General features: G+C 72.8%; 3 protein-coding genes across 6 annotated transcripts in view; all 3 read right to left on the reverse strand.

Moving 5' to 3' along the window:
- GATAD2B (GATA zinc finger domain containing 2B) overlaps nt 1–2,998 on the reverse strand; it is a 35,072-nt gene extending 32,074 nt beyond the window's left edge. The window contains exon 1 of the mRNA XM_040539214.1: nt 2,871–2,998. The gene's annotated coding sequence lies outside the window, so the exon portion shown is untranslated. The remainder of the gene's footprint in view (nt 1–2,870) is intronic.
- Nucleotides 2,999–3,943: 945 nt separating this feature from the next.
- DENND4B (DENN domain containing 4B) lies at nt 3,944–15,302 on the reverse strand. Of its 3 annotated transcripts, none has more exons than XM_040539205.1 (26): nt 15,238–15,302; nt 12,492–12,814; nt 12,166–12,418; nt 12,014–12,083; nt 11,523–11,692; nt 11,196–11,437; nt 11,029–11,095; nt 10,897–10,955; nt 10,656–10,800; nt 10,368–10,543; nt 9,735–9,835; nt 9,416–9,631; nt 8,593–8,738; nt 8,359–8,498; nt 8,160–8,283; nt 7,852–8,058; nt 7,646–7,774; nt 7,416–7,542; nt 6,704–7,323; nt 6,492–6,599; nt 6,239–6,414; nt 5,405–5,789; nt 5,202–5,313; nt 4,944–5,109; nt 4,231–4,295; nt 3,944–4,128 (listed from the first exon to the last, which is right to left on the reverse strand). In XM_040539205.1, the coding sequence occupies exons 2-26, from the start codon at nt 12,788–12,790 to the stop codon at nt 3,983–3,985; spliced, it is 4,449 nt and encodes a 1,482-aa protein (XP_040395139.1). In that variant the 5' UTR covers nt 12,791–12,814; nt 15,238–15,302; the 3' UTR covers nt 3,944–3,982. The 3 variants fall into 3 exon arrangements, with proteins under 3 accessions (XP_040395139.1, XP_040395140.1, XP_040395141.1); XM_040539206.1 differs by lacking the exon at nt 15,238–15,302 and having other exon boundaries at nt 6,704–7,077; nt 7,153–7,323; nt 12,492–15,046; XM_040539207.1 differs by lacking the exons at nt 9,735–9,835; nt 15,238–15,302 and having other exon boundaries at nt 10,368–10,449; nt 12,492–15,047.
- Nucleotides 15,303–16,106: 804 nt separating this feature from the next.
- Nucleotides 16,107–24,952, reverse strand: CRTC2 (CREB regulated transcription coactivator 2). 2 transcript variants are annotated; one of them, XM_040539220.1, is made up of 14 exons: nt 24,747–24,952; nt 22,146–22,247; nt 21,877–21,993; nt 21,673–21,734; nt 20,703–20,771; nt 19,617–19,720; nt 19,468–19,497; nt 19,290–19,354; nt 19,009–19,058; nt 18,646–18,890; nt 17,777–18,222; nt 17,269–17,547; nt 16,997–17,165; nt 16,107–16,862 (listed from the first exon to the last, which is right to left on the reverse strand). In XM_040539220.1, the coding sequence occupies exons 1-14, from the start codon at nt 24,915–24,917 to the stop codon at nt 16,654–16,656; spliced, it is 2,118 nt and encodes a 705-aa protein (XP_040395154.1). In that variant the 5' UTR covers nt 24,918–24,952; the 3' UTR covers nt 16,107–16,653. The 2 variants fall into 2 exon arrangements, with proteins under 2 accessions (XP_040395154.1, XP_040395152.1); XM_040539218.1 differs by having other exon boundaries at nt 19,290–19,369.
- Nucleotides 24,953–25,619: the final 667 nt, after the last annotated feature.

Below are 25,619 nucleotides of genomic sequence, written 5' to 3' on the forward strand. Positions count from 1 at the left end.
TCTGGTCTCTGAGCGATTCATTCGGTAAGGACCAGCCTGGTGCGCCCCGCCACCGAGAGCATTCACCATTTCTCGGGCCAGCCACATCGCCTCAGTCCCCCCAAAGAGCCCCAGAGAAGCGGCCCCAAGCCTACCCCCAAGAGCAGAGGGGAGGAACGAGGAGCCGTTGCCACACGGCACCTCCCCGGCCCCATCGCTCGCCGTATTGCACCGAGCCGATGCAAAGCAAGCTACGGAGCGGCGACGAACGCCTCAGCCCATGTGCTGAGCAAAAAAAAAAAAACCTGCAAAACAACCGGCGCCGGCAGAGGAAACCCCGGAGACCTGCAGCCGAGCACCGGGAGGCTCGGGCGCAGCACTGCGTGGTTCCCCGCGAGCCCCGGGCTCGTTCAGGGATCGTCAGCAGCCCCCGAGGAGCCGCGGAAGGGGGGAAGCGAAGGGATCCTCAAATTTCAGCCGCACGCCGCGTGCGCGGAAAGAAAACTTTCTTCTCCATCTTCCAGCGGCCGGTCCAACGCCGTAAAGCTGCAGCAGCATGTGGCACTGCCTGATAGGTTGAATTTCGGCGAGCGAGAGGTGGATAGCTTTACGCTGGGATTAGATTTATAGCCAATCTTTTTTTTTTTTCCTCCTCTTTTTTTTTTTTAAACTGCAACAGAAACATTTCGCTGCCGCGCCTCAGCCCCAACGTGCTGTGGAGCCGCAGGTTCGGCGCTCCTCAGCCCCTGTGCAGATAAAAAGAGGTCTCTCCCCAGATAAAGTCGGGTGTAAAAAATGGGGATTTTTCCCTCCCCCCCCCCCCCCCCCCATCCCCAGTTCTCGTTATTGCCAGAACGTTTCAGGAAGCCGAGAGCAGCAGCTCTCACAAGCGAGCGGGGCGTGGGGTGCGACGCGTCGGGACGCAGCCTGGCCCTGCCACCCCCCCCCCCGGACATTTTGGGGTCGGGGGGGGGGGGGGGGGGGGGGGCGGGACCGCGGCCCAGAGGGCTGCTAATTAACAGGGAAAGGCAGGGAAAAAAGCCTCATTTGATCGGCTTTCCTTAAACCCGAAGGGAGCAGCGAGCGACGAAAGGCACCGAGCGAGCGCGGCCAGGAAGCGCGCCTCGTTTCGAGCCCCGCGCATCCCAGCGGCTCCTCGCCACCCCCTCGGAAGAAAACCGCCGGCAGAAAAGGCGCCTTCAGGAGCGGCTCGGGCGCAGCTCGCCCCGCCGAGCGGCTCTCCCTGCTCCCCCCCCGCCCCCCCCCCCCAAGTCCCCGGAGGCGGCAGCGGGGGCCGCGGCGAGGCGCGGGAGCCCGGCAGGCGTCGGAAGAGGAAGCGGGGCCCCGCTCGGCACGGGCAGAGCGCAGCCCTGCAAAGATGGATGCTCCCTGTCAGCTGCACGTCACGGCCGGGTCCGCGCCGCCTCGTGACCGGGAAAAGCGCCGAGGCTCGGCTAAGACCTAGACCCCGCCGCCGCGGGGCTCCCGGTGCCCGTCGGCGGGCGACAGCGGCTCCGGTGCGACCGAGAGGAGGAGGAGGAGGAGGAGGAGGAGGACGACGACGACGAATTCCGAGCACGGCCCTACAGCGCGGGGAGCCTCGAGGGGAGCCGGGCCCCGCTCCGCGGGCACGGAGCCAGCTGGGGGCATGCGGGGACCGAGCCGAGCCCCGCGGGGACCGAGCGACGACGGCGGGAGCGCCCGGGCTGCTTAAAAGCCAGCTGTGCCCGAGAACGAGGGACGGAGCCCACCGGCACCCGGTGCCCCGGGGGGAGCAGGACCGGGGGGGAGCGGCCGAGCCCCGGTTGCCTCCGTGCGGCCCCTCGAGCTGCCGCGATCCGCACCCAGCCCCCCCCCCACCCCCGCGAGGCGAAGCCTCCCACTCCTTCTCCCTGCAGGGACTCGGCCTCCCCCCCACCCCCCCACCCCCGGCAGCCTTCGAGGCAACCTCAAAAAAAAAAAAAAATTTTACACCAAAAAAACCCAAAAAAAAAAAAAACAGGCACACCGCACCAAAAAGCCGTTCGGGGGGGGGGGGGGGACGATCTCGGCGAGGACGGCGCGGCGGCTCAAGGGAATCAATCGGATCGCAGCCGTACTCTGCCCCCCCCCCCCCCCATCCTACACCGGAGCAACCGCCCCCCGGTGACCCCCCCCGGGGATCCCCCGCCCCCCCCGGTGACCCCCCCCCGGTGATCCCCCCCCCCTCTCCGTGATCCCCCCGCCCCCGCGAGGCGCGTCCCGGAGCCGAGCCATGGGACGAGGAAAGGCCCGGGCCTGCCCCCCCCGGCCGCGCCCCGACGCCCACCCCGCGGCCGACCCGGGGCTGGCGGGGCCGGGGGCGGCCACCGGGGCCCCCCCGCTCGGTGCGAGGCCGGAGGAGGGCGGGGGGGGGGGGGGGGGGGAGGGGAGTTCCCCGGTCGCGCCCCCCCCCCCCCCCGCGGGTCGGAGGCGGAGAAGGAGAACGGGGGGTGCGGGGAGGGGGGTGCGGGTACCGGGGGGAGGCCGGGGGGGGGACACGCCGGGGGGGGGGGGGGGGGGGGGCGGGGATCGCGCCCCGGGCACACCGAAGGGGGGGGGTGGACACACCGGGGGGGGCTCCTCCCGGTGACGTCCCCCCTCCCCTCCCGGTGGCGGTACCGGGGAGGCGGGTCCCGGCTCCCCCAGCCCCGCCCCAGCCCGGCCGGTCCCGGTCCCCGGTTCCCAGTGGGGAGAAGGAAGGAGCCGCCGCCGCCGCCGCCGCCCACCCCCCCGGGGCCACCCCCTCCTCCCGGGCCGCCCGCTCCCGGTGCCCCCTCCCCCTCCCGGTGCCGGTATCGGTGCCCTCCGCGGCCCGCCCCCGATCCCCTCCCGGTCCCCTCCCGGTGCCGGTGCCCCCCGCCCGCCCTCACCTGGCGCCGCCCCGGGGCTGCGGGGCCGAGCGAGGCCGGGCCGGGCCGGGCCGGGCGGAGCAGACGCGGCGCCGCCGCCAGCAGCCGCCGCGGAGCGCAGCCGGCACCACCACAAACAATGCCGCTGATTGGGCAGCGGCCCCGCCGCGCTCGCCCCGCCTCCCGACCCCAGCGACGACGCCCATTGGCGCGGCGCGGGGAAAGACGGCGCGGTCGGCCAACGGCGAGCGGAGGGCGGCGCGGAGGGCCCGCCCCGCGCTTCTCACTGGCCGGCGGGGGGGGGCGATTGGCAAGCGGGGAGGCCAATGAGAAGCCGGCGAGCTTCCCCGCGGGGCGCCTTTAATGGGTCCCCGAGCCTGGACATCCGGGCACTCGGCCGGCCGCTCTCAGTGGCGGCGGGCAAAAAGCCCCCCCGCGGCCTTTCGGCCCACGGCGGCCGCCGTACCGCCCGCGGGGCCCACGTGGCGCCGCCCGCACGTGCCCGCCGCGACGCCGGGGGGGGGGGGGGGAGACCTGGCCCCGGGAACCGGGCAGGGCCGCGCACCCCCTCCCCCCGCACCCCCCCCCCCCCCCCCAAGCTCTCAGCCCGCCGGGCCCGGGCGCCAGGCCCGGAGGCGCGGGGCCTCCGCTAGGCCTCAAGATGGCCGCCGGGCGGCGACGCTCTGGCACGGCTTGCTCCTCTCTATGGTACCGCCGGGCCTTTTAGGGGGGGCCCCCCCCCCCCGGTACCGGCCCCCCCCCCCCCCCCCCCAAAAAAAAGGCGGCGGCGGAGGCAGGCGGAGGAAAATACTGAAGCGGCTTTATTTACAGAGCCGGGCCCCGCGGGGCGCCGTATTGCACAGTGCGAGGGCGGCCCCCGCCCCCCCCAGGGACAACCCCCCCCCCTCCCCCCCCCCAAAACCCGGCCCTCACGGGCTGGGGGGGCGGGGGGGGGGCGGGGGCTTCCAGCGAGGCGGGGGGGGGGGGGGGGGCAATAAATAAATAAAAATATTTTAACGCGGACGTACAAAACCTGCTGGGAGCGGGTGGGGGGGGGGGGGGGGGCTGCGGTGGGACCCGTGTGCCGGCTGCGGGGCCGGGCCCTGCCCCCCCGTGCCCCCCCCCCCCCGGCCCTAACACTCCAGGGTGGCCCCGAAGCTCTTGCGGCAGTCGATGGCTTTGGAGCTGGGGGGCTGCGCCCGCCGCCGCCGCAGCTCCTCCTTGCCCAGGCTGCCCGCCAGCTTGGCGTAGGCCGACTTGTACTTCTTGTCGAAGGCGGCTGCGGGGACGGGGGGGGGGCGTCAGCGCGGCCACGGCCCCCCCCAAACCCCCCCCGCACCCCCCCCCGTGTCCCCCCCCCCCCCCCTCCATCAGCCCGTACCGATGTCCGTGTGCTCCCGGCCCAGCGCCGCCAGCATCAGGAAGAGGATCTCCCTGTAGATGCTCCTGGGGGGGGGGGCAGAGAGGTGAGGGGGTGGCACGCAGCCCCCCCCCCCGGGGGGGTTTAGGATTGGGGCGGGGGGTTAGGATTGAGGGGGGGTTTAGGATGGGGGGGTTTAGGATTGAGGGGGGGTTTAGGATGGGGGGGGGGTTTAGGATGGGGGGGGTTAGGATAGAGGGGGGGTTAGGATTGAGGGGGGGTTTAGGATGGGGGGGGTTAGGATAGAGGGGGGGGGTTAGGATTGAGGGGGGGTTTAGGATGGGGGGGGTTTAGGATGGGGGGGGTTAGGATTGAGGGGGTTAGGATTGGGGGGGGGTTAGGATAGAGGGGGGGGTTAGGATTGGGGGGGGTTAGGATAGCGGGGGGGGTTAGGATTGGGGGGGATTAGGATTGGGGGGGTTAGGATAGAGGGGGGGTTAGGATTGGGGGGGGTTAGGATTGAGGGGGGGTTAGGATTGGGGGGTTAGGATTGAGGGGGGGTTAGGATTGGGGGGGGTTAGGATTGAGGGGGGGTTAGGATTGGGGGGGGTTAGGATTGAGGGGGGGTTAGGATTGGGGGGGGGTTAGGATTGAGGGGGGGTTAGGATTGGGGGGGGGTTAGGATTGGGGGGGGGGTTAGGATTGGGGGGGGGGGGTTAGGATTGGGGGGGTACCTCTGCGTGTGCCGGGGGCCGCCGTGCGCGGGCGGCGTGTCGAGGAAGAGCGCGATGGCCTTGTGCACCTCGCTCAGCCCCACGTGCCTCAGCACGGCCTCCAGGAAGGCCAGCGAGAAGGGGTGCTCGCGGTGCTGCCAGGCCTGCAGGCGGCCGGGGACGTTACCTTGGGGGGGGGGGGACGGCACGTCAGGGCGGGGGGGGTCAGCACCCCCCTCCTCACCCTGCCCCCCCCCCCAAAAAAAAACAAAACCTCACTGTGAAACCTCCAGAGCACGTAGAGCGGGGGGACGCTGTCGGGCTCGGGGACGAGGACGTCCCACAACAAGCGCACCCCGACCGAGGCGGCGGCGGCGTCGGGCGGCTGCGCCTGCGGGACACGGCGGTGGGCACGGGGCCGGGCCGGGCCCCCCCCTCCCCCCGCCCCAAAGAGAGCCCCCCCCCCCCCCAGCCCCCGTTACCTGCGGGGGGGCCGCCACGTGCTGCGAGCCCAGGAGCAGCCGCGGCAGGTTACTGGGCAGCCCCAGGCGCTGGAAGTACCAGAGCAGGTTCCAGTAGAGGATGGGGTGGCTGTCCACCAGCGCCGCCTGCGCCAGGCACTCGCTGCCCTCGTTCTCCACCAGGCTCTCCAGCTCCTTGCGCAGCACCAGCGGGCTCAGGTAGGCGAAGGCCACCCGCTCCTGCCGCCGCGGAGGGCCCCGCGCCGCCTGCTCCGCGCAGCCGTTGCACAGCCCCGGGGGAGGTCCCGGTTCCTGCTCGGCGTCGTCCAGCGCCAGGCACCGGTGGCGGTCGCTGAGCACGGGGCCCTGCGCGGCCGGGGCGGGCACGGAGCCGTCCTCGGCCCCGCTGCGCAAGGAAGAGGGGGTTAGGGACAGCGGGGACAACAGCGGGGGTGGGCAGGGGACGTTACGGCTGCAGAGGGGTGGATGCCTGAGGATGGAAGGATGGCGGACACCGGGGATGGACAGGGGACTTCGGGGATGGGTAGGGGACACCAGGGATGGACAGGGGACACCAGGGATGGACAGGGGGACGGGCAGGGGACACCAGAGGATGTAAGGACAGGGGACACCAGGGACTGACAGAGGACTTCGGGGATGGGTAGGGGACACCAGAGATGGACAGAGGACACCAGGGACAGATAGGGGACACCAGGGGCAGACGGGGGCATTAGGCCAGCAGAGGGGATGGCAGGTGGGGACACCAGGTACGGAGAAGGGACACAACAGGGCTGCAGAGCGTTTTCCCCAGAAGACGGCAGGGCAGGGGCCACCGAGGACACGGGGGGTGCCCACCTGGGGGCCTGCTGGAAGTCCAGGATCTCGATGCTGAGGAAGGGCACGAAGGCGCGGTCGCAGAAGGGGCAGGTGGTGTTGAGGTTGGAGTCGTCCGAGGTCCAGCCCGCCATCACCTCCTCGTCGTACACCAGCGAGCCGCAGCCCTGGCACCGCGAGCAGCTGGACAGCAGCACCTGGCGGCACCGCCGACACCGTCAGCCCCCCCATAGACCCCTGGCTGAGCTCCCCCCAGCCCGGCCCCCACGCTCACCTCCACGGCGGGGGGCTCCTGCGCCACATCCCCGGGGGGCTCCGCGGCTTTGTGGCTGCCCAGCGACGTCTCCGAGAAGTCAAACTCGCTGCCCAGCGAGACGGAGCTCTGCGGGGACACGCGGGGACACGCGGGGACAGGGGCACAGCCGTGCCAACGCCGGGAGAACGGGGCCGCCACCGTGCCCCAACGCCAGCCCAGGGGGGCGGTACCTCGGAGGCGGTGGACTCGGGGCGCTCCCGGGGGTGCAGCAGGGTGTCCATGGGGCTGCGGCGCTGGGGGGGGTCCCGGTCCCGCTGCTCGGTGCCGCCGCCGTCCCGGGGGCCGCCGTGGCCGTCGGCGGCGTGCCGGGGCGAGGGTCGCTTGCCGGGGGACAGCAGCTGCTGCAGCTTGGCCGCCAGCCCCCGCCGCGGCGTGCCCCCGCTCTCCGCCTCCCGCCGGCCCCCGCCGGCCCCCGCCGCCCCCGCTTCGTCCGCCCGCTCGCTCTCGTCGGTGGCGAAGCTGACGTCCGACAGGCTGCCCTCAGCCGAGGCAGGCGCCGCGTCCCGCACCCGGGGGGGCTCCGGCGCGCCCAGGGCTCGCAGCACTGCGGGGGGCAGAGGGGGCGGTGGGGGGGTCCGGGCCGCCCCCAGCGCCCCCTGCCCGGCCCGGCCCCACTCACTCTGTCCGACTCCGGCTTCCAAAGTGGTGGCTTCGGCGTGGGGGAAGCTGAGGCTGCCGCTCTTCACCAGCTGGGGGGCCGCGGGGGGGTCCCGCAGGCTGCGGCCGGCCCAGGTGGTTTGGCGCTGCAGGGCGGCGCGGGGCCGGGGGGGCGCGGGGGGCTCCTGGAGCTCTGCACGGGGACGAGGAGGGGGTGGCAGCGGGGGCGGCACCCCCATCGCTGTCCCTCCCCCCCCCCCCGTTCCGTAGCCCCCCCAAGCTCACCTGCCTGCCGCTGCCGCTGCCGCAGGGGCTGCCGGAACTGCGCCGCCCCCAGCACCACGTTGCGCAGCTTGGCCCAGCGCAGCCGCCCCCCCTGGGTGCTGGCCGGCCACTTGCTCTCGAGCACCGCCTGCCACGGGGGGGGGGGGGGGGGCGAAACGGGGACACGGTCAGGACCCAGGAGGCACCCACCCAGTGCCCCCCCCCCCCGGTGCCCCCCCCCCCGCCGTCACCTTGTTGTAGTATCCGTAGGTGATGGTGTTGGGGACGATGCCGGCGCGCTTCATCTCCAGCAGCACCCGCACCGACAGCACCGGCTCGCCGTACTGCCCGCACAGCTGCATCAGGATGCGGTAGCAGACCTGGGGGCATGTGGGGGAGGGTCAGAAGGAGCCCCCCCCCCCCCATCCTTGTCCCTGCAGCGGGGGGCGTCGCCTACCTCGTCGGGCAGCACCACCTTGTGGGTCTCCATCTTGCGCAGCACCTCGTAGGCCAGCTGCAGCGCCCGCACCTTGGAGGGGGCGGCGCGCACGTGGGTGGGCAGGTAGATGAACCACAGCCCGTAGCAGTGGCCCAGCAGGCACTTGGCCCACATGTCGGGCACCCCGAAGTACTTCTGCGCCACGCGCTGGGCCACCTTCATCTCCTGGGCGAGGGAAGAGGGCGGGTGGGTGTCCCCAACCCGGTGCTGAACCCCCCGGGGGCACGGCGCTGAGCGCGGCGAGCTCGTGGCACCGACGGCCCCACCTGCTTGGTCCGGCGCGGGGCCGGGCTGCTGGGCGCGCTGCTCCGCGCCTGGCACAGCTGCGCCATCAGCAGGTCCTGCGCGGGCTCCAGCAGCTCGGGGCGCAGCGTGGGGAAGCCGTCGTAGCTGGGGGGGGCACAGCTCAGTGGGGTTTTGGGGGGGTTCGGGGGGGGGTTTGGGGGAGTTTGGGGGCGGTCTCACCAGTAGGAGGCGGGCAGCTCGCTGCCGTCGGGGCCGGTGGGCTCCTCGGGGGGCATGATGAAGACGGTGTGCTCGCTGCCGTGCGAGTCGTCCAGCTCCATCAAGGGGACGTCCTCCGGCTTCTCCAGCTCCACCTGCACCTGGGGAGGGGGCGGCGGCGGCGGTGTCACCGCGGGCTGCCCCCCCCCCCCGCCCCGGGATGGGACGGGGACACGGCGTGAGGCCGGGCCCCACCTTGTCCACGCAGCTGTCGAAGAACTCGAGGCAGGTGTAGCGGTCGCTGGCGAAGGAGCAGTCCTCGATGAACTGCGTGAAGAGCTGCGTGCGCAGCAGCTGCCCGTAGAACTTCTGGTAGGCCCGCTCCCGCGACTTCAGGAAGCCTGGGGGGGGCACCACAGGGGGGGGGCAGCAGGGTCAGGGCCGTTCTGACACCCCGCCTGGATCCCCAAAATGCCCCTCAGCCCCCCAGATCCCCACCAAGCTCTCCAGCCCCCCACCAACCCCCCCAGATGCCCACCAGTCCCTCCAGACCCTCACCGACCTCTCCAGCGCCCAACCACCTCCTCCAGGTCCCCACCGAGCCCCCCAGACCCCAACCAACCCCTCCAGACCCCCACCGAGCCCCCAGACCCCCACCAACATGTCCAGATTCCCACTAAAACCCCTCCAAGACCCTCCACCAACCTCTCCAGAGACCTCCACCAACCCCTCTAGACCTCCACCAAGCCCTCCAGACCCCCACCGAGCCCCCCAGGATGCCCCTCAGCCCCCCCGACCCCCACCAAGCCCCCCCAGAGATGCCCCTCATCCCCCCCAGACCCCCATTGAGCCCCCCAAAGATGCCCCTCAGCCCCTCCAGACCCCCACCAAGCCCCCCAGGACGCCCCTCATCCCCTCCAGACCCCACTGAGCCCCCCAAAGATGCCCCTCATCCCCCCCAGACCCCCATTGAGCCCCCCAAAGATGCCCCTCAGCCCCTCCAGACCCCCCCAACTGACCCCTCCAGACCCCTCTCCCCCCCCTTTCAACCCCCTTCCGCCCCCAGCCCCCCGCCCACCCTGCAGCAGGAAGAGGTTGGCGGTCTCGCGGCTCTTCTCGGGGGGCGCGGGGGCGATGGGCTGCAGGAAGGAGCGGTAGCCCTTGAGCAGGCAGGCCATGAAGCGCAGGAACGCCGCCCGGATCTCCAGCTCCAGCTGCTTGCGCCGCCCGTACACCAGGTCGTAGTCGGTCAGCAGGAACTCCAGCGACGCCTCCTCCACCGGCTTGTTGTACACTGCGGGGGGGGGGGGGGGGCAGATGTGGGTGCCAGCCCCCCCACGTGAGTCCCAGCCCCCCCCCCCCCCCCCCCCCGTGTGCCCCCCCCGGTCCCCGCTCACTCTCGTGCAGCTGCTGGGACAGGCTGTGCAGCGAGGCCAGCAGCACCTTGCAGGGCCGGCGGGGCAGCGCCCGCGGGGACAGCAGCTTGCGCTCCTCGCTCCTGGGGGGGGGACAGAACGGGGGGCAGCACCGCCGGCTCCCCCCCGGTGCCCGGCACCCCCAGCACCCCGTTGTCCCGGTGCCCCCGGCAGCACAGCACCCCCGGCATCCTCACAGCCCCAGCACCCCAACACCCTGGCAGCCCGGCAGAGCAAGGGCCTCAGCACCCCCGGCCTCCCCCGACACCCCCAGCACCCCCAATATCCCCAGCACCCCCCGCACCTCACCAACTAGCACCCCAACATCCCCAGCACCCCCAGCACCCCAACACCCCCAGCACCCCAACACCCCAACAACTGGCACCCCTACACCCCCCAGCACCCCAACACCCCCATCTCCCCAAGCACCCCAACACCGCAGCACCCCAAAACCCCAGCCCCCAGCACCCCAGCACCCCCAGCCCCCTCCCCAACCCTGGTAACCAGCCCCCCCACAACACTGGCAGAGAGCAGAGCCCCCCGCAGCCCCCTCGGGGGGGGACCCTCCGCAGCGTGCCCCCCACATCCCCCCCCAGCCACGGGTGCCACACTCACTGGAAGATGTTGTTGGTGTCCAGGTCGACGAAGATGACGTCCTTGGGGGGCTCGTGGAGGTCGAAGTAGCTGGAGTGGATGCCTACAACGAAGGGCACGGGGGCACTCAGCACGTCAGCCAGCGCCAGCGGGCACAGCGGGATGTAGGGGCACTGCCAGCGCAGGGGGAAGATCATCTGGGGACAGGACAGGGCGGTCAGCGCGGCGCCACGGGGGGCACAGCGCAGCCGGCGCCGCCGGACCCCCCCTCCACCCACCCACCCCCCCCCAATAACCCCCGGCACTCACCGAGACCAGGGCTTCGCCCACGCTGGTGAGCACGTCGGGGCGCAGCGAGTGGATGAGCAGCTTCTGCTCGGTCAGCACGGCCACCAGCAGCGTCACCGCGTTGTCGGCTCCCAGGTTCTGCAGCAGCGTCAGGAAGCTGGCCCCGCTGCGGGGACGGGGACGGGGCGGGGGGGCGTCAGCAGGGTGTCCCCGGGTGTCCCCCGCCTCCCCAGCCCCCCCCCCACCCCGCGGCTGTCCCCACCTGAGCGGCAGCGGGGAGGACACGGGCTGGCACAGCAGCAGGTTGTCGTACGGGGACATCTGCGGGGAGAGGGGGGCACGGTGAGCCGGGAGCGCGCCGGGCACCGCGGGGCGCACGGGCACGGCGACGCACCTGCACCAGGATGCGCGGGCGCTGCGGGGACGGGAAGGGGACGTTGTGCATGAAGTGCGAGATGTGCCTGCAACGGGGGGGGGGACACACACACGAGGGCGGCCGGTGGGCGACGGGGTGGCACCGGGGGTCCGCGGGGCCACCTCCCCGCCCTGCCCGGCGCTCACGTCTCCAGGGGCAGCACGTGGGGCCCCGAGATGGAGTAGCGGTAGATGAACATGAGGAACTTGCGGAAGACGTCGAAGAAGGGCCAGTGGGAGAGGACGCAGATGCTCTTGCGGGTCTGCACCGAGCGGCCGCCGATGGGCCGCCGGTCCACCACGCTCAGCAGCCCCAGCCGCAGCCGCTGCTTCTCCGACAGCCGCTCGCGGGCGAAGGCTTCGTGGAACTGGATGGCGGCCCCGTAGACCTGCACGCCGAGGGGACGGGGGGGAGTCAGGGTGCGACCCGCCCCCCCCCCCGGACGCCCCCCCAGCCCCGGATCCCCGCCTCGCCTTGTCGCCCGAGGCGCCGGTCAGCACGAAGGTGGAGAAGACGGGCAGCGGGTACTTGGTGTCGGCCGGCCAGCTCTCGATGGTGGCGCCCATGGGCAGGCAGAAGACGGGCACGGACTCGGGCAGCGGGAAGGACTCGCTGTCCTGCTCGGGGTAGCGCCCCAGCAGCCCTGCGCCGACAGAAGGACGGCGCTGCAGCGGGGATCCCCTCTCCCCACGCACACGGAGGTGCAGCAGGGCAGCGAGGTGCCGCCGGTCGGGCTAACGGCCATAAATTACATGAATCTTCCCCAAATTGAGGCTGTTTCGCTTGCGGTGGCGGCTGGGTACCATCTCCCACCCTCACCTCCACCCAAACCTTTCCCATCCCCACCCCGCTGAGGAGCACGAGAGCGGTTGGGTGGCGAAGGCGAAGCCACCACCAGCTCCCACGCAAGCCCGTGACCCCCACCCCCCCCCAGCCACCCCCCCCAGCCCGCAGCCCCTCCTACCTGCTTCGTACACCAGCGTGTTGGCCTTGGCCATGGCGATCTTGTAGCACAGGAACAAGGCCGGGCCCCACTACAAGGAGGGAGCGCAGCGGGTGAGTGCGGGCGGCATCCCGCTGGGGAAAAAAGCGGGGGGGGGGGGGTCCTGCGCCCACCATGCTGGTGTTGAGGTTCTTGTCCACGCGGCAGAAGGTGTGCGGGGTGCTCTCGCCCTTGCTGGGCATGATGAGGCAGATGTCGGTCACCCCCAGCGCGTTGTGGCCCTGGGGCTCGGCCGCCCGCCGGTACACCAGGAAGGTGCGCTGGTGCCCCGGGCCCCCCGAGTTGAGGTTGGCCGAGCGGCTGTAGGGCGTCGTGTCCAGGATGGTGTAGCCCGGCCTGGGACGGTCCTTCCCCTCGTAGTGCACCCTGCGGAGAGGGGGGCAGTGAGAGGGACCTGGGGGAGAGCTCGGGGACCCCCCCCCGGGGCGCGGGGACGCACCCCAGCTCGATGAGGGGCAGCTTGTCCCGGCCCCGCTTGTAGCAGATGAACATCTGCGGGTTGTTGAGCAGCCCGGCGTTGAGGTCCACGGGGTGCCCCGAGGTGGTGGTCTCGATGCAGGTGAAGCCGTGCGGCACCTCCTCGCCCTGCGAGCGGATGATGACGGCCACGTCGGTGATGGGCTCGCTGGGCCGGGCCGGGCGCTGCTGCTGGTTCTCGTCCTCCAGCGGCCGCGAGGCGTCCGTCAGTCCGGCCACCACGAAGTAGTCCACCAGCTGCGGGGGCTTCTCGTCCGACATGGCTCACGGCATCTGGGGACGGGCGGCGGGCAGCGGCACGGCTCGCACCCGGACCCCCGCCCTGCCCGCGGGACCCGGTGCCGTGGGGCGCCCCACGGCAAGCAGTCAGCGGCCGTGGGGCACGCAGGCGGCGGAGCTGACGGGGCGAAAGCGCCGGGGACGGGAAGGGAGGAGGCTTCCTGTTTGCCGGTCACGCTGCGCGGCGAGGGGACGGGGAAGCTGGCACCGACAGAGGGGCTGGGGCCGTGCCCCCACCCCGAGCACGGGGGGATGCACGGCACACGGAGATGGGGGTCCCGCGGGGTTGTGGCGCAGCCCCCCCCAGGCTGGGAGCTGGTGCCCACGTCCCCCGCTCGCCCAGGGTGACTTGTGTACCGCGCTGCGCAGGGCGGCTGGAAAGGGGAAGGAAGCGGGCGACGAAGCCCTGAGCCGGGGGGCTGTCACCGTGGGGGGGGCCACGCGGCACCGGGGTGTGACACCGGGCGATGGGACCGGTCCCAGCCCCGTGCATGCACACCCGGAGCAGGAACCGGAGTAGCTGCCGTGTCCCCACAGGACCTGCGACCCCAGGACGGGGGTCCGAGGACACTCCATTAACTGGGGGGGCGGGCAGAGCCAGCATCCCCTGCGTGGGCAAGGCGCAGCCCGTCCCTGTCCCCATCCCTGTCCCGGGGACCCTGGGGACCCCGGGGACGCCGGGGCCGGCACCCCGGGCCCGCTGGCTGCCGCCTGGGTATTTTTAGCCCAGCGCCGCGTGATGACGGCCGGGCTGCAGCGACGCAGGCTGCCTCCCGATTAAGTCTCCTGCAGCCCAGCTCTGTGGGGAGGAATCGGCCTCGGAGGGCACGGGGGCCGTGCCCCCATCTCGCAGCCCGCCCACCCCACAGCAGGGCACCCCACTGAGAGCCCGCAGGAGACATCGGGGGCCCTGATCCTGGGGTCTCCCAGCCCCAAGGGACCCCGACTGCACTCCCCCAGAGCCCCGGGGCAGGACCCGGCCTCTGCCAGGGCTGCAGGGCCGGCTATAGGGTGAGCCTGCCCTACAGGGCATGGGGACCCTGCCCCACTACGTGCCCTCTGCCCCACGGCGTGTCCTTTGCCCCATGGGGCTGGCAGGGTTGCAGCATGCCCCACGGCCGCCCCATGCCGGGCAGCCTCCCTGCACCTGCCTCAGGCTGGAAACGGTGGGGTGGAAACGGGGGCATCGAGAAGCCAACGTGTCCTGACAGCCCTACACACCCCACAGCGGGCTCTATGTGCTCTGACAGCCCTACACACCGCACAGCGGGCCCTATACAGCCGTAGCAGTCTCTACGCACCCACAGCCAGCCCTTTGGACCCCACAACAGGCCCTATGCACCCTGTAGCAGGCACTGTGCACCCCCCAACTGCCCCTATGTACCCACAGCAGGCGCAATGACCCCACAGCAGGCCCTATTCCCCCTGTGGCAGGCTCTATGCACCCCACAGCTGCCCCTATGTCCCCACAGCAGGCCCTACAGACCCCGCTATGCCCCCCGCAGCAGGCTGTACGCACCCCACAGCTGCCCCTATACATCCATAGCAGGCCCTATGCACCCACAGCCAGCCCTTTGGACCCCACAGCAGGCCCTGTACACCCACAGCTGCCCCCCTGCACCCATGGCAGGCCCTATGCATCCACAGCAGGCCCTATGGACCACATAGCAGACCCTACGGACCCCATAGCAGGCCCTATAGCCCCCTGAGCTGCCCCTCTGCACCCCACTGCAAGCCCTGTGCACCCACAGCCAGCCCCGTGGACCCCACAGCAGGCCCTGCAGACCCCATAGCAGGCCCTATGCACCCCACAGCAGGCCCTATAGCCCCCTGGCAGACCCTGCAGACCCCACAGCAGGCCCTGCAGACCCCATAGCAGGCCCTATGCACCCCACAGCAGGCCCTATAGCCCCCTGGCAGACCCTGCAGACCCCACAGCAGGCCCTGCAGACCCCTGGCAGACGCTGCAGACCCCATAGCAGGCCCTATGCAACCCACAGCAGGCCCTATAGCCCCCTGGCAGACGCTGCAGACCCCATAGCAGGCCCTATGCAACCCACAGCAGGCCCTATAGCCCCCTGGCAGACGCTGCAGACCCCATAGCAAGCCTTATGGCCCCCTGGCAGACCCTGCAGACCCCATAGCAGGCCCTATGCAACCCACAGCAGGCCCTATAGCCCCCTGGCAGACGCTGCAGACCCCATAGCAGGCCCTATGGCCCCCTGGCAGGCCCTATGCCCCCCCCACCGGGCCCTACACCCCCTATAGAGCCCTGCGCCCCCCAGCAGCCCCGGTGCCCCCCAGAGCCGCCCCCACGCCCCCAACGGCCCCGGTCCCCCCACCCACTCCCCCCGCCCCCCCCCGCCCCCGGCCCGACCCCCGCCCAACGCCGCCGCCGCCGCCGCCCGCCGGGGCCCCCCCGGTACCTGCGGGCCGGGCCGGGCCGCCTCGCTCCGCCGGGGCCGTTACCGCCGCCCGGCCCCGCCGCCGCCGCCGCCGCCACCGGCACCTGCCGGCCGGGAGGACGCTCTGCAGCCGCCGGGCCCCCCCCGGGAACCGGGAACCGGGACCCCCCCCACGGAGCCTTGGGAACCGGGACCCCCCACCCCCCACCCTCGCCGGGGCGCCAAAGCCGGCAGAAAGCCCTTGGGGACCCCCCTTGGGCCCCAACGCCCCCAAAGCTGCCAGGGCCCCCCCGGCACCCCAAAAGTGAGGGGACAGCCCCAGACCCACCCGGGGCCTCCAAAACCTTATGGGACACCCCCAGGCCCCCCCCCCCGAACCCCCTAAAACTCATGGGACATCCCCAGGCCTCCCCAACCCCCAAAACTCATAGGACACCCCCAGCACACCCCCAACGCCCCAAAACCTCATGGGACCTCCCCAGGCCCCCCCCAGGCCCCCCAAACTCATAGGACAACCCCAGCACCCGCAAAAAAAACTCCCTGGAATCCCCAGCCCCACCCCTCCCAAAACCCAAAGCACCCAGGAACCCCAAAACTGCCAGGACCCTCCCAGGTCCCCCCCAGCACCCCAAAACTGCCAAGATCCCCCCCCCCCTTCCAGATACCCACAAAGTTGCCAAGATCAACACCCCCAAAATTGCCAGGATCGCCCCCCCCACCAACCCTGTTCCCCCCCCAGCACCCCATTATCCACAGGGACACCCCCTCCCCCAAGTACAGGCTCTCCCCCCATCCTCACTGCCCCCCCCCCCCCCCCCAAAATCACCATCACGCGGAGCTTTTAATTAACATATAATATATTTTAAAAAATAATAATAATAATAAATCACTCTGGCTTCCTCCTCGGCGGGGGGAGCGCGGTCCTGGGGCCCCCGGTGCCTCCCCCCCCCCCCATCACCCTGCCGCCGTGGCCGGGGCCCCCCCGCGCGCCCTGCTGAGGGGCCCCGAGTGGAAGTGCTGTGCCCGCGCCCCAGGGGTCCCGTGGGGCTGGGGGGGGTCTGGGGGGTGCATATGCGGCGTAGCGGGGGACGGGGAGCGGAATTTCTCGTTAAACATGATGATTAGCCGGAAAACAACACCAAAACGGAGCGCCCCCCCCCCTCCCCCCCCCCCAGGCTCTACCTATGGGGTTTATGTACAGCCGCCCTCGGCCACGCCGGTGCTGGGGGGGGGGGGGGCGCTGAGCCCCCTGTCCCCACCGGGTTATGGGGCTGGCCCCACAGCGCCCGCTGTAGGGCTGGGGCCCCCCCTGGCCAACCCCCCCCCCCCCCCTTCCCGTTATGGAGAGAAGGAGGAGGAAAAAAAAAAAAAAAAAAGAAAAGAGGGGGTGTCGTGTGTGTGCGCGGGGGGGGGGGGGGCAGCCCGGGGGGGGCGGGGGGGTCACTGCAGGCGGTCGGTGCGGAAGGAGTCCTCGACGGCGGGGTCGGTGAGCAGCGCGTAGGGGTCGCTCAGCATGTTCAGTCCGTCCAGGCTGAGGGGCTCGATCTTCAGGTCCTCCTCCAGCCCCAGCGCCGCCGCCTCCACCTCGAAGCCCGGCACGCCGGCCAGCGCCGTCGCGATCTCTTTGGAGATGCCGGGCGGCGAGTCCCCTGCGGGCAGCGGCGCCGTCGGTGCCAAGCGGGCAAGGACCCCCCACCACCACCACCACCACCACCACCACCCCCCCAAGCAGCTCGTCTCCCCCCCCAGCCCGTGGTGCGTCCCCCCCCCAGCCCGCACCCACCGGTGAGGATGATGTTGGGGACGGGGCCGTGGCGGCCGCAGTTGCTCAGGTTCTGCCGGTTGAGGACGTGGGGGTCGTAGCTCTCGCCGGGGGGGTACAGCGACCCCAGCTCCTCGGGGAAGGCGCCGCTGTTGCCCGTGGGGCTCTCCCCCATGCCGAACTGCTCGAACTGCGGGGAGAGGCCGCTGTGGGGCCGCGCGACCCCGAAACGCGCCCCCCCCCCCCAACCCCGTCCCCCGAGCCCCCTGCCCCGTCCCCCCCCAGGCACTCACGCTGCCGATGCCGAAGTCGCCCAGCGGCTGCCCCAGCGGCGGGTGCTGCAGGGAGGCGTCAGGCTGGTACTGGGGGGCGTAGGGGCGCTGGGCGGCCGCGCCGGGGGGGCCGGGGGGCCGCGCCGGCGGGGCTGGGGGCAGAGGCGGCTGCTGGGGGGGCTGGTGCAGGGTTTTCTGCCCGGGCTGCGGCTGGGACGGCAGGATGAGGCCGGGCTGGCTGTAGGAGTACGGCGGGAGGCGCTGGTCGGCCGGCAGCTTGCTGGTGTCCAGGGGCACCCCCTGCGAGCAGAGCGGAGCCGGGGGTCAGTGGGCGCTCCCCCCGTGCCCCCCCCCCCCTTTTTGAAGTTTCGGGGCGCCCAGCACCGGCCGGGATGGGGGAACGCTCGCGGCCCCCGCCGGCACGCGGGGGTCGGTGGCCGAGATGAGGATGGAAAGGAGACGACAGAAAGGAGGAGGCGGAGGCGGGCGCGCGGCGCGGGGGCCGGCGCGGGCGATGGACCATGCATACCTGGGTGATGGAGGACAATGTGGGTGACATTGTTGGTGAGAACTGTTTGGGGTGCTGCCTCCTGGAGTCGCCACCCATTGGGAGGGTGAGGGGGCTGAGCGGGACCCGTCGGCGGGGCGAGGTGCTTATGGACGCCTGCACCATGGGGTAGGAGGAGGCGCTCAAGCCGGAGGGCAGGCTGGGGTTGCTGGGGGAGGACTGCATGGGCTGGCTGCGGGGGGACGTGGGCAGCGAGGGGTTGCTGAGCGAGGAGGAGAGCGAGGAGGGCAGGGACTGGTTGGAGAGCGAGGAGGGGATGGAGGAGCTGCTCTGGGAGGACTGCAGCGAGGGGTTGCTGAGGGAGGACTGGAGCGAGGGGCTGCGCAGGGAGGCCTGGAGGTTGGGATTGCTAAGCGAGGACTGCAGGGACGGGTTACTCAGGGAGCTCTGCATAGGTGAGGTAAGTCCTGTGGGGACAAAAAAGAAGAGACAGCGCCGTTACCCACGGAAAGGCCGCCGCCCCCGGCTCCCCTCCCCGGGCTGGGCCAGGCTGGGGCTCCCCGTCTGCCCCGGATGGGATGGAAGGTGACGGAGGAGACCAGAACGATGGAGACAGCGACACAAACACACACGGCCCGGGGACGGGGACGGCGGGCTCCCACCGGGACCACCGGGGACCACCTGGAGCTGCCGATCTCTGCCACGACCGCCCCGGCACGAGCCGGGGATGCCGATTCCCCTGGGCCCAAACGGCCGGCTCCAGGCGCGGCACCGCCGCCGTTCCCGTGCCAGCCCCGGCAGCAGGACCCGGAGCCAGGCGGGCTCGGCAGCGTTGGGCCCCGGGTCCCGGCTGCGGCGTCCCCGAGCCGCGGGCCGGGGCCGGCGCTCACCTGGCGAGTCGTAGCCGGTGCCCAGCCCCATGCCGCCGCTGATGCCCAGGTGCGTCATGGTGTTGGCCAGGTTGCTGGTGCTGCTGCCCCCGCTCAGGCTGGGGTAGGCGCTCTCGTCCGGGTCGAGCGGGGTGGGCAGCGGCGAGGGGAAGTGCAGGTTGGTGAGGTCGGGGAGCGAGCCCCCCGTGTTGAGGGCCGAGGGGATGAGGGGGACGTTGGCAGGCTGGTCCGGGGATGGGAAGATGCTGGGGGAGGGGGAAAAGAGAGACGAGCTCAGCGCGGGAGCGCCGCTGCCGCCTCCGACATCCTCCAGCCCCCCGGCCGCAGCCACCCCGGGCCGGGGCTGCCCAGCCCCGCACTTACTGGATCCCAGGGACTTCGCAGGAGCGCGGCCGGGCCGAGGACGAGGAGAGCTGTGAAATCGGAGAGGAGGAGTGAAGCGCGGCCAGGATGTTTATGCCCCGCTCCCCCAGGCCGGGCCGGCCGCGGTTTGGGGGCAGGAAGCAGACCGCGGGCCCCGGTGTCGCAACGCTCCCCGGCAGGAAGCAGGCGGCCGGGCAGGGGACGCGGCGGCGGCTTCCCCGCGGCCCCCCCCCCTGCAGCAGCGCGCAGCCCCCCCGGGGGGGAAGGGGCCCAGCACCCACCTTCTTGGTGTCCCAGGGCTTCAGCGAGTGCTTGTTGTCGTCGAAGCCCTCTTCGATGGGAGGCACTTGGAAAAGAAACACTGGCGAGGGGGAGCAGAGGGTGAGGGCAGTGCGGGGAGCGACCCGCTGCCCCATCCTGCCCCGCGCCGTGCTGAGCGCCGCCAGGGCGGGCGCTTACCTTTACTGTCCGCGTCCCCGTCCAGAAAACCTGAAAATAAAAAACCAAACGAGAGACCTTCAGCAGGCGGGGACGGAGGGGGCGGGCGCAGTGACCCCTCCGGGGTAACTCGGGGTGCTCGGGGCCCCCCGCGCAGGGCAGGGACTCACCGCCGCGGCGGCCGGGCGGCGGGGCGCCCTGCGAGGGGCCCAGGTAGGCGTCCTGCGGGGCCGGGTTCATCACGCTCGTGTGCAGCGCCGAGTCGGAATTTGTTCTGCCGGGAAGAAGGGGCGCCCGTCAGCCGGCTCCGAGCGGGGGCACCCCGGGGCCTGGCCCCCGTCGCAGCCCGGGGAAGCCACCCTGGGCACGGGACGGGCACGGGACGGGCACGGCGGCACGGGAGGGCTGCAGCCGGTGCCCCCCGAGGGGACGGAGGGACGGGGAGCGCGCGCGGGAGGAACGAGCGCCGCCCTCGCAGCCCCCTGCGACCGCCGGCAGCGGGGACGCCGAGCCCCTAAGTGGGGACGCCCCCCCCCCACGCGATGCCCCAGGCGTGTGTCAGCACCCCGGGCCCCTCGCCCTCCGCCTCAGGGGCTTCTTCCCAGCCCCATCTCCTCCCAGGGGGAGCCGCTGCCCGCTCCTGGGGCAGCTCCAGCACCGCAGCAAGGGCTCCGCGGCCCTCGCACCCCTCAGCGTGGGGCCAGCAAGGAGGACGGGCAACCCCCCCCCCGTGTCCCTTTGTCCCCCCCCCGGGGGCCCCGGAGGGATCCGCCACCCATTGTGCTCCCAATTAGTCGGCCCGAAGCGGACGAGCGCGGGGAGGGGCTGGGAGAAGGCTGCGCGGGCTGCCGGTGCGTCCTGGGACCGCACAACGGGGACATTGTTCGGCGGCGGCGCAGCTGGGAGGCAGGAAGCCCCCCCCCCCCCGGGCGCCCATGGGACGCACCCCCACCCCTGCGGGGCCCAGCTGGGGGGCGAGGAGCTCCTGGGACCTGGGGAGGGGGCTGCAGCGAGCCCCCACGCCAACAGGCACCGAGGGCTGGCGCGTGGCTGGCTCCAGGGACCAGCCTGCGGCCGCGGCGCCCTCAGGGATGCTGCGGGACCACGGAGCCCGCGGAGGCACCGGGGCCGCCCCGCAGGGGCAGCCTGGGGACCCCGACCCTTCCCTGGGGGGCTGTGCCCGCCCTGGGGGTCCTGGGGACGGGTCAGAGCTCAGGGCAAAGACGGGGAAGAGACCGGCATCAAAACTCATTCACCTGTTGAGAGCGGACGGCAGCCTGAACAGATGTCCCTTCTCCATGGGGAAGTTCCCCCAGGGCATGGTCCTTCCAGGGAAAAGCAGCGGGGTTACTTGGGGGGCGCCGCCCCACGGGGCCCCAAAACTCATCCAGCAGCCGCCCCGTGCAGAGCACAGCCGCTCGTTTACACCCCGCGGCTCCCACGAGGGCGCCGAGGCCCCGCGGCGGGAGAAATCCCGGCGGCGCCACAAGGGCCGGCGCCGCGACGCTCCGACGGGGCAGCGCCGGGGGGTCCCCGAGCAGCCTCCCCCCTCCTCGGCCCTGGGGAAGGAGCGAGAGGAACCCAAAGTGCCCGTGTGGGGGAAGGAGAGGAGCCCCCCGACCTCCCCGCTGGGCACGGAGCAGGGGCTCTGCCCCGGGAGGCGCAGAGGGCACCGGGGGCACGGGATGGGGCCGGGGCCGCGGACCCGGGCCGAAGATCGCGGCGGGGGCCAAAGCGCGCGGCACGGAGCGGCCCCGGAGCTCAGCACCGTGCCGGGTGGTGCGGGGCTGCCACGGCTCAGCCCCGGGCCGGGGGGGAGGAGGAAGGAGGCAGGAGCTGTGCCGCGCACCAGGAGGAAGGGCAGGCTGGAAAACGAAGCCCTGAGCGAGCTCTGAAAGGATGAGCCGAGCCCAACCGGCTCCGAAAGGATCCGGGAGGGACGGAGCAGAGCCAGGGCCTGCTCGCTGCCAAAAGCCCCAGCGTTTCTCCCGAAAAACACCCGCCTGTGGGACAGCGCCGGGAAGGAGTCGGGGGGGGGGGGCAGAGCTGCTCCCGCTCCCCCAGCGTTTCCCAGCCTCCCCTCGCAGGGGAAGCCGCGTAAATCCTCCCGGCCCCGGCCCCGGCCTCCCGGCCCTCCTTAGCACGCGGCTGGCCCCGGGCACGGCACCCGGAGGGGGCTGGAGGGCAGGGAAAAAAGCGCCGAGAGCAGCGACCTGGGGTCTTTACCTCCTCCAGCTGGGCTCCGGCGGGGGCGACAGGTAGGTGGGGCCGTAGGGCGAGCTGTCGATGTGGGAGGCGCGTTAAGGAGCGAACGGGGGCGGCCGAGCGGGCGCAGCCAACGCTGCCCGGCCCCGCAGGGACCAGCCCCGGGGGGCACGGGGAGCGGGGCAGGAGCCCGGGGAAAAGGGAGGGACGCCCGCGAAAGGATATCTGGCGCACGTATCGGCGCAGGGGGGACATCATCCGGCGCGGGTCCCGCTGCACCCGCTCCACCAGGCCGTGGTGCCGCGTGCTGCGCGTCGAGTCCAGCGGCGAGTGCAAGGGGCCCTGCGGGGAGGAGAGGTGGCAGGATCGGACCCCGGGCGCAACGGAGGGTCCCAAACGGGCCCGGGGCGGACGAGGGGGTTACGAGGAACCATCCCCTCGTCCCCCGGGCCCCGCGGTGCCCGCCCTCTCGCCGCGCTGCCGCCGGCGCTCACCTGGAAGTCGGAGACGCCGCTGCCGATCTGGTTGACGTTGGGCAGCGAGCCGCTGTAGTAGGGGCCCCGGCTGTGCGCCAGCCTCAGCTTCTGCGCCTGCAGCTGGGCCGCGAGGGGAGGAGAGGGAGGAGAGAGGAGAGTCGGGGGGGGGGGGCCGAGCGCCCCCAGCCCCGCGCCGTCCAGCGGGATTAGGGCCCGCAGCAGGGGCAGGAACGCCGCCCCCCCGCCGCCGGGCTTGCCGCCGGCCCCACAGCCAGCGCCGCAGACCCGCAGCGGGGTCAGGACGGCCCCGCGCCCGCCGCCGGCCCCGCTCAAGGCCAGGGGAGGCCGAGGGACGGAGCCGTGAAAACCACAGGGGGGAGATAACCGGGAACGGCTCGGCCGCGCTCCCGGCGGGGTCCCCGCGGCACGGGGCAGCCACGAGCACCCCCAGCGCCGACCCCGACCCCGGGGCCGCGTGCCCGAGGCTCAGCCCGGTGCCGGTTTTCTCCTCCCTGGGTGCTGGGAAGGGGCCGGGCCCCGCCGGGAAGGACGGGCTCCCTGCTCCCAGCACAAATCCACCGCCCCGCTGGGGCCCGGAGCCGCCCCGGCGCACGCAGCGTGCCCAGCGGGACCCCGGGAGCGAGGTGCCAGAGCGCGGGGAGCAGCCCAGAGGAGGCTGCGGGCAGGAAACCTGCAGCAGCAAATCCCCGAGCTTACGACCGGCGAAATCCAGATCCAGCGAAAAAAAAAACAAAACAAAAAATAAACAAAAACAACATCAGCAAAAAAAAAAAAAAAAAAGGGGAGATTTAGTCAACAGCTGGCTGCGCTGGCACCGCAGGATTAGCGCGAGGAGTTGCGCGGGGGCTTAAGGTCCTGGGATCCTGCTCCCCCCTCCACCCGGGTCCCCGCGGGGCCAAACGGGGCCGGACCCGGGCAGGAGCCCGCGGGCGGCCGGGGGAGCGCCAGGAAACACCGGAGGGGCCGCTGCGGACCCGGGAGCCGCAGGGACGGGGGCTGGGGCAGCCCAGGAGGAGGCGGCGGCTCCCAGGGGACACGGAGGGGGGACACGGAGGGGCCGCGGGCCGGCCCCGGTGTGGGGACAGCAGCCGGGGCTGCCCGGCGCAGCGAGCGGGTTGTGGAGGGAGCGACGAGGACAGCGCGGCGCCTCCCTCGCGCGGCCCTGCTGCACATTAACCAGCTGTTTGCTGTGCAAACACCGCCCGCGAGGCTCCGGCCCCCTCCCAAACTCAGCGGCGATGCCCGCGGGGCGCCGAGCGGAGCCGGGTGGGACCCACCGGGGGAACGGGGGCTGCCGGGGGCGGCTCCTGGCCGCCGGCCCCGCGGGGCAGCCTCGGCTCCGTGGGCTTCGGGTCACCGGCGGCCGCCGCCTCGCCTGCCCCGGGGGGTCTCCAGCCCAAATTTGAGAAAACCCCGGGGGGTTTTGCCCCGTTCTCCCCGAGCTCGGGGTGACACCGGAGCCGCGGCCCCGTCACCCGGGGGAGCCTCCCCGCGGCCCCGAGCGCGGGCTGCCCTCTGCCCCCGCTCCCACGGGGGGGGTCCCCACCCCGCGGCGCTGCCCTGCCGTGGGGACGGGGCCACGCAGCCCCCCCGCCCCACGGGCCGGGCACAAGCAGCGCCGCCGGCAGCTGAACCGCGGCCAGAGCCGCCTCCTCCTCCTCCCGGCAAGGCTGGCGCAATCCCCACCGGCTCGGCGGGGCCGGCGCTGAGCGAGGCACGGAGCAGAGCCCGGTGCCGCCTCCCCGGGCGGGGGACCCGGCTCCTTCAGCCCCCAAAAACGGGGTTTCGGTCCCCCCGGGGGGGCTGCGAGCGGGCACCCCCGGGGCACGGGGCAGCAGGGGGGGGCGCAGGCGCGTGGCACCGGCCCCGCTCCGTTTTCTCAGCCCCCGGCCGAGCTGAATTGAAGCATCTCCGGGGACGAAGCATCCGCCGCTCCCCGGGGGGGAGCCGACCCGGCGCTCGGAGGGGACGGAGCCCGGGGGGGCACCGGCCACGGGGGGGGCCGCGAGCAGCCGCTGCCGGTGCCTTGGAAGCCGCGGCCCCCGGTAGAGGCGCGGGGCTGGGCGGCCGCAGCCCCCCCCGCCACGGGACCCCCCCCCCCGGGGGCTCGGTCCTGCCCCGGTTCGGGGGTGGGGGTGGGGGGTGCCCACGGCCCCCACGCGTGGCAGCGGCGGCCACGTGCGGCCCCGCGTGGGGAACCCACGGCCAGGAGGTAAAAAATGCGTAAAGATCAAAGAATTAAAAAAAAAAATAGAAGAGGGGGGACGGGGAAGCGGGGCCGGCGGGGAGCTGCCTTCCAGCCCGGCCCCCTCCAGGCCCCCCCAGGCGGCGCCCCCGCTCCCCCCCGGACCCCCTCCCCCGCTCCGGGCGCTGAAGCCCCCGTTAAATCCCCGTTACCCCCCCGTTACCCCCCCATAGCCCCCGTTAAACCCCCGTGAAATCCCCGTTCCCCCCCCGTTCCCCCCACACCCCCCACACCCCCCCCCCCCCGCCCCCCGCCCCGGGCCCCCCCCCCCCCCCGGGCCCCCCCCCCCGCCCCCCGGGCCCCCCCCGCCCCGTCCCGGCGCGCATCCGGCGGCGGCGGCGGGCCGCGCTCACCCGTGTGGAGCAGATCTCCATCATCACCTCCTCGAAGGCCGCCGTCTCCTCCGCCTGCCGCTGCTTCTGCAGCGCGATTTTCTCGCTGAACTTCCGCGGGTTCGAGGCCCCGGCGCCGGCCGAGGAACCCGCACCGGGCCCGGGCCCGGCCCCCGCGCCCGCCGCCGCCATCTTCCCTGCTCGGGCCGCTCCGGCCGCCGCCGCCGCCGCCGCCGCCGCCGCGCGGGGCATGCCGGGGCGGGGAGTCCGCGGGCCGGGCGCCGCCGCGGGGAGGAGAGGGCGGGGGGACTACGACTCCCAGCGGCCCCCGCGGCGCGGCCGCGAGGGGTGAAGGGAAATGGAGTCCCCGCCCCGGGGAACGCCCCCGCAAGTGCGCGGGGCGGGGAGGGCGGTGCCGACTACAAGTCCCGGCGTGCCCCGCGCGCCCAGCGGGATGGGGAGGGGCGGGGGGAGCTGTGTCACCCCTCCCAGCCCGGAACAGAGCCCCCCCCCCCCCCCCCGCGTACCTCCCAAAAAATGGGGTCCGAGATCCCCCCAGCCCCATCGCTGCAGTGCCCCCCCCCGCAGTGCCCCCTCCATCACGGCCCTAACCAGGACCCTCCCCACGAGGGGGTCCCACGGCCGAGCACCCCCAAACGCCCCCCCCCGGCCCCACTCGTGACCACCCCCCACAGCGGGGGGGTCCCACGGCGGAGCCCACTCCCCAAATCCCCCCCTCCCATCACAGCCCCACTCAGGACCCCCCCAGGAGCCCACAAGGGGGTCTCACAGCCAAGCACCCCCAAAATCTCCCCCCAAGGCCCCACTCAGGACCTCCCCCCCACGAGGGGGGGCCCACGGCTGAGCCCCCTCCCCCAACCCCCCCCCAGGCAC

Source organism: Cygnus olor, chromosome 28 (assembly GCF_009769625.2).
Source record: "Cygnus olor isolate bCygOlo1 chromosome 28, bCygOlo1.pri.v2, whole genome shotgun sequence".
Classification (NCBI taxonomy): Eukaryota; Metazoa; Chordata; class Aves; order Anseriformes; family Anatidae; genus Cygnus; species Cygnus olor.

Excerpts from the sequence above, each read along its gene's own strand:
- DENND4B (XM_040539205.1), bottom strand. The coding sequence starts at position 12,790 with ATGTCGGACGAGAAGCCCCCGCAGCTGGTGGACTACTTCGTGGTGGCC. Across the intron at positions 7,543-7,645 it reads CCTACGGATACTACAACAAG|GCGGTGCTCGAGAGCAAGTG; the intron begins GTGACGGCGGGG and ends CCCCCGTGGCAG. Across the intron at positions 5,314-5,404 it reads ACGTGGCGGCCCCCCCGCAG|GCGCAGCCGCCCGACGCCGC; the intron begins GTAACGGGGGCT and ends CGTGTCCCGCAG.
- CRTC2 (XM_040539218.1), bottom strand. The coding sequence starts at position 24,917 with ATGGCGGCGGCGGGCGCGGGGGCCGGGCCCGGGCCCGGTGCGGGTTCC. Across the intron at positions 21,994-22,145 it reads GCGGCGTCTCCGACTTCCAG|GGCCCCTTGCACTCGCCGCT; the intron begins GTGAGCGCCGGC and ends TCCTCCCCGCAG. Across the intron at positions 17,166-17,268 it reads GCGACTTCGGCATCGGCAGC|TTCGAGCAGTTCGGCATGGG; the intron begins GTGAGTGCCTGG and ends CTCTCCCCGCAG.